General features: G+C 48.1%; 1 protein-coding gene across 1 annotated transcript in view; it reads right to left on the bottom strand.

Moving 5' to 3' along the window:
* The window catches only part of Rnf217 (ring finger protein 217), a 121,693-nt gene extending 115,730 nt beyond the window's left edge, over nt 1-5,963 (bottom strand). Inside the window, exon 1 of the mRNA XM_004651348.2 lies at nt 5,190-5,963. Within this exon, the coding sequence (XP_004651405.2) occupies nt 5,190-5,963 (774 nt within the window). The remainder of the gene's footprint in view (nt 1-5,189) is intronic.
* Between the last annotated feature and the right edge of the window lie 217 nt (nt 5,964-6,180).

Here is a 6,180-nt window from a genome sequence, read left to right on the forward strand (position 1 = left end):
GAAATAGATATATAGGTAGAGTGCTTTCTGGATAAAGAGGAGGACCTGACTTTAGATTCCTAGTAACTGTGCACCTGTAATCTCGGCTCTGGAGAAGTGGAGACAGAAAAAACCATGGAGTTTACAAGCTAGCTTGTCTACCCAAATCAGTGAACTCTGAGATAAGTGGGAGACACTGTCTGGGAAAATAAAGTGGAGAAAACTGAGGAAGATACCCAGTGTAGACGTCTGGCTTCAACATGCATATGCACAAGGGGACACATGCCCACATGCAAATGTAAGTCTACACACATAAGAACATATAACAAAATAACACGCACACACACTCACCCGAAAGCAATGAAATTAAAATGAAAGCAATTGGGCTGGAGAGATGGCTTAGCAGTTAAGCACTTGCCTGTGAAGCCTAAGGAGCCCAGTTCAAGGCTCTATTCCCCAGGACCCACGTTAGCCAGATGCACAAGGGGGTGCACGTGTCTGGAGTTTGCAGTGGCTGGAGGCCCTGACGTGCCCATTCTCTCTCTCTCTGTCTCTTTCTCTCTGTTTCTCTCAAATAAATAAATAAAAATTAAGCAAACAATACTGAAAATGAAAGCAATTATTAAAGAGAAATGGTGCACACAGAGAAGAGAAAAACAAGAGTATTACTCAGACAGGTCTAAAAACAAATGTTATCCCCTGCCCTCACCCACTCCTAAATAAATATACACAACACAAACACAGGTACACACATACATTTATGGAAATTCTGCACACAAAGGCATAGCTTACATATGCCTTAATTCTCACTTCTAAAATTTGTAGAATGACTTCAAAATAGATTCCAAGCTTATATTGCTCATACTTATGACTACCAAAAATCACATTTCATGGTGTAAAGATGCCTTAGCAGTTAAGAGCACTTCCTGAACATGCATGAGGACCTTACAGTAGCCTCAGACTACCTGAGTTCTATTCCCCAGCACCCGTGTAAACAGCTGGGTGTGGCCATGCATGACTGTAACCCCAGTCCTGTGGGAAACAAGAGATCAGAGAAACACTGGAAATCTGGAAACAGGAAGACTCTATCTCAAGGAAACATGTAGATAAGTAATACAGGGGAACACCCTATGTTCTCCTATAGCCTCCAAGGCATGTGTAAGGTGCACGCATATCTGCACATGCACAAGACTGTGTGTGCACATGTGCATGCACACACACTGCTACACACATCACACTACATGTACTACACATGCAAAAAAATCATACTTGGCAAGATTGGATGTGCAAATCTACCTATGTGAAGACAAAAGCCTTCAAAGTCCATGTTAAACACAATATAAATATTCATTTGCTTTAGGTTCTGAAGGGAAAGAATTCATGTAACTCTTTACCCATGAAGATCTGGATTTAGATCTTAGATTTTAGTAGTGAGATATTTTAGTTTTGACCCCGAGGTCACAGATTCTAGGATGACTACAGTAGCAGTCATTTTAGGACATTACCACATAGCAGCTGTTTTACTCACAATGTGGAGAAGAAATGTGTTGCTTGCTACTATTAATACCACTGGGCAGGTGTATATGCACCTGTCAATCTCCAGCACTAAAGTGGAATAGAAAAGTCACGACAGCTGCTCCCGTTAGAAAGCCCTCAAGTATGCTCAGCACTATCCTTCTCTATCCAGACTACTAACATTAATATTTTACATTTAAAACACACTTCCTACTGAAAATCAAAATCAAAATCATAAAGAGAAGACTTTTGTAGAGGATTTCTGTGCAGATAAGCTTTCTTCCTAAGGGAATATGACAAAGACCAAACCAGCTGAGAAGATGGACACTTGGAAGAGCTTGGGAAGCTGCAACATGCAGGCATCCTGGGGACATGTGTGCGTGTGCCAGCCAGATTCCTATGTAGGCCGCTGGAAATGCATTTCTAGAGTGTATGTACAAAGCATGTCCAGGCCCAAGCCATAGAAACCAAGTCACTTCCACTGTCTTTATCTTGATCCACACAGCCTCTAAATGAATAATTATATGGTGATAGAGATAGGACTTGCCAGTTCTACCCTTTGCCATGGCAACCAGAAAGTACCCAGTACCCACTGCACAATAAAGTCACTCTTCTAACAACAGTACACAGCAATAAGCAAGGAACAATTATGCTTAAAAGCAACTATGCTTCAAATAGCTTGTAGGCATTAAGTTCCCACCCAGTCTGTTAGGTCTGCAATGAAATGGTACCAACATTTTTCCTCATCACCCTTGACCATATATCCAGTCCCTGAAACCAACAGAAAGAGACTTATCAGCTAAAAGTTCATGTTCCTGGCTTCCAAATTCATGACTTCTTTCAAAGAACTCAGCATCTTTTTCAGAAGAATGTTCACTTAACCAGGCAACATTCCAACTCAAAATTAATATGCGTTTTACTGTTTGCATAAAATGCTTATAATAGAAATTCTGCTTTATTTCCTGAAATGATGTTAATAATGAATGCACTAAGCATATGGCACAAGCTCAAATGAAGAAGTCACTAACAGGTCTTTAGAAGAGCATGGTTTTTTCTTTTGTTGTTGTTGTTTTGCCAAAGGCCTTAGAGCTCTGAAAGTTAAGCCAGGCCATATTTGCTTCCATGAGAAATCTTGAGATGAAAAATAGAATACAGGCATTATCCTCTGGCCCTCCTCCTTTTTTCACTATTGGGATTGAACCTAGGGCCTCACATATGATAGGCTAGCACTCTACCATTGAGTTGTATCCTCATTCTTCATTTTACTTTTTATTTGAAGACAGGGTTACACTAAATTGCTGAGGCTGGCTATGAACTCACTTTGTCTCCCAAGCAAGCCTGAATTTTTAATCTGCCTCAATCTGCATAACAGAGCCTACAGGTTATGGCTATCAGGCCTGGCCCCTATGTGCTTGCAGTTAGATGCTGTTTTTCTCAGCACTGGTGGACAGATCTGCATTTGTAGTTCCCTGATGAAGACATGAAAGCACAGACAGATGAAGGGACTGGAAGCCCAGACCTCTAGAGGATATAAAGTTGAGATGGTGCCATTCAGGGGTGACATGAAGAACAAGCAAGAAGGATAGGAAGGGAGGATGAGTATTCTAAAGGCAGAGAATGAATGTTAAAACCCTGAAGTACACGCATGCCTGGCATTTGGGGCTTAAACTCTGCTGTCATCATTTTAAATAACATATATTTTTCTGTACTGAGAGTTCTGCTCAGTGCTTTGGGAAAAGTTTGGGTACATGTCAAAATGCTGCAGTCAGCTCCAGATCTGTATGTCACTTCAAAGTAGTTTCTGTGGGAATATGTTGCAATGAGCACTTGACTCACCTTGCTACCATTCCTCCTATGTCTTCTCTTCTGCAATACAGCTCAAAACATGAACTTCCTAAAACTACATTGTGATGGCTAAAAAGGAAAGAAAAAGCTGCTCTGGAGAAAGGGCTAACGTTAAGAAAATTAAACTGTTAGGACAGAGTCCCAGCCCCCCTTCCCTCACCCCTCCCTGCACCCTAAGTACCAACCTTGAACTTATAAACCTACAGGTATTTGAAACCAGCATTTACCAGTTGAGTGCTGGAGCAAAGCATGAAAATACACATTTTAATCCGAGCATCCAAAAAGCCAAGGCAGCAATCAGATTCACAAATTCAAGGCCAGAATACACTACACAAAAAGATCCTGACCTAAGCAGAACAAATAAAAATAAAACAAAGAAGTAACATTTGGCATTGCTGTTTACATCTCACAGTAATGTTATTTTGCATTTTACCTATGAATACATTTGCTCTTACACTTTCTTTGGACTGAGGCCCATATTTTGGGAATGTCTGACTCCCACCACAGGGCTTTGCACATGGATGGCAGTAATATCTGTTTGATGGTGATGTCATAGAAACGACCACAACAAGCAGCAGACATTCCTCATTCAAGTATTTGTGGATAAATCCTGTAACAGACATCATGGCCTCGAGCAGGCGTTTGGATAATCTCAGCCATTTGGACCAAGCTACTGTTTGTGTAACATTCCATTCTGCATCAGCTTGCCTTTGCGTTTTCAGCTGGGCACAATGCACACTTTCAGTTGAGACGCCAGCCAGCATGGATTAGCCACAAAACCTACAGGAACTGCACTGTGTGGAGTCTGCTCAGTTCACTTCAGCCAGTGTTCCAACACTATCGTCTGAAAGGAACTCAACTCGAACTATCAGATTCCAACTGTAAGACACTGTCCAGACAGTCTAGCAAGACTTCAGCTGCACACAAGATATGGGGAAGTATTGTTGAAAATGTCCAAGCAAGGGCCTGGAGGGTGAGGTAAGGCTTCACAGAAGAACTGGCACCTGAACAGACAGGGTTTTGAAAGATGAACAGGCCCAACACAATCAAAGATCAAAGGGCATTAAGGATTGTGCAAAACACAGGCAGAAACATCCCAGACTGAACCCCGCTGAAAAGCACAGTCACCGGCACTGAAGAGAGCTGCTCTGTTTCTCAAGCTTTCCAAGAAAAAAAATCCAACAAGCTCTCAAAATGAGGGCGAGGAGGAAATTTCCCCCAGCACTTGTTTGGTTAAACCTCTTGGTCTCCCTTTGCTTGTTTGGCTTTGTTTTGATTCTGTCTTAAAGAAATAAAGTACTGTGTAGGCTTACAACTTGAGTGAAGTACTTAAACTTCAGTATAGAAAAAGAAAACTAAAAAGTAAGAGATAAAGAGAATTTCTTTTTCTCTTTTTTTAATTTACACTTCTCTGAAATATATAAAGAGTCAAATTTAAAATTTGGGTATCACGGACTACCTTCTCTTCACCAGCTCCATAAATATTTATCTTATGCTCACAGTCTGTTAGTTTCTGGGATGCCAGGCCAATGAGGCAGTCTCAAAGCGCTCTGAGAAGCAAGCTCCTGCAGGCGACCTCCTGAGAGAAGCAAGCACAGGTCAGTTCACCCTATACCCTGTTCCTCCTACAGCTGCCAACCAAAGCCCCGGGCACAGAGCAGGGCTAAATTCCAGTCAATAAACCAGTGAGGGCCAAATGCACTTACACAGTAACAACTGATAGGTGAGGTGATAGGGGTCCTGGGTAAGTGTGCCCTATCCCCCCACTGTGAGCAGAGAGCTCTGGGGAGCACCTTTTCTTGCTGGTGATTTGACAAGGTGAAGGGGGGACCTGGGAGGGGTGCGGTTACCTGGGAGCTCAGGTAGACTTTGAGGCACTCCTCGCACACGGCCTTCTTGCAGCAGGGCAGGGGCTTGATGGGCTTGTCTTCCAGGCACACCCGGCACATGAGCACCATGAGGGGCGCATAGGGATCCCCTACCCCGCCCAGGCCGGAGTAGGGTGGCGCTCCCAACAGGCCGGGCACGGAGAAGGGCTCCGGCGCCAGGTAGAACTCCAGCTCGATGCTGCCGCCGTCGGGGGAGAGAGGGTCCGCGGGGAGCGACGGCGGCGGGCTGGGGAAGGAGGACGGGGGGCCAGCCGGGTCGGGCGCCGGCGGCGGCGGCGGCTCGGGGGAGGGCGCCTCCTCGGGCAGGTCGCTCTCCACGCAGTACACGGAGCAGAAGACCGGCCTCTTGGCGGGGTGCGGGCGCCGCGGCCCCAGCACGTCCAGGAGCAGCCCGTCGGGGGCCGCGGCGCGGGGCCGGGCCTCGGGCGGCTCGTCCCGCCGTCCGTGCCCTCGCAGCGGCGGGCGGCCGGCGTCCTCGTCCGGCCCGGGCTGCAGTGCCAGCGCCTGGGAGTCGAGGGGCCCTCGGAGGCTGCTCGGGGACGCCGCGGCGCTCGCGTCCGCGCTGCCCGGGGCGCCGCCGCTCGGCTCCTCGGGGTCGGCGCGCAGCCCGGGCGCCCCGGCGCTGTCCCCCCGCGGGCTCGGGGGCCCCCGGACAGCCGTGACGCCCCCGGCCGGGGCCCGCGCCTCCTGGGGCCCGCCGCCGCCGCCGCTCACCGTGCTCTGCTCCTCGCCCATCGCCGCCCGCGGCCCGCGCCGCCGCTGCCCATCCAGCCGCCGGGACCCCCAGCCGGCGCCGGCGGGCGGCGGGGGCCGCGGCTCGGCTCCACGCGCGCCTCCGCTTCTGCTTCCGGGTCCCTCCTCCGGGGCCGGGACGCCCCGAGCTCCCGGGCCGCGGTGCGTGCAGAACCCGGCGCGGCCCGGCCCGGCCCGCCGCTCCTGCTGCGCTTCCTCC

Source organism: Jaculus jaculus, chromosome 9, assembly GCF_020740685.1.
Source record: "Jaculus jaculus isolate mJacJac1 chromosome 9, mJacJac1.mat.Y.cur, whole genome shotgun sequence".
Lineage (NCBI taxonomy): Eukaryota > Metazoa > Chordata > Mammalia > Rodentia > Dipodidae > Jaculus > Jaculus jaculus.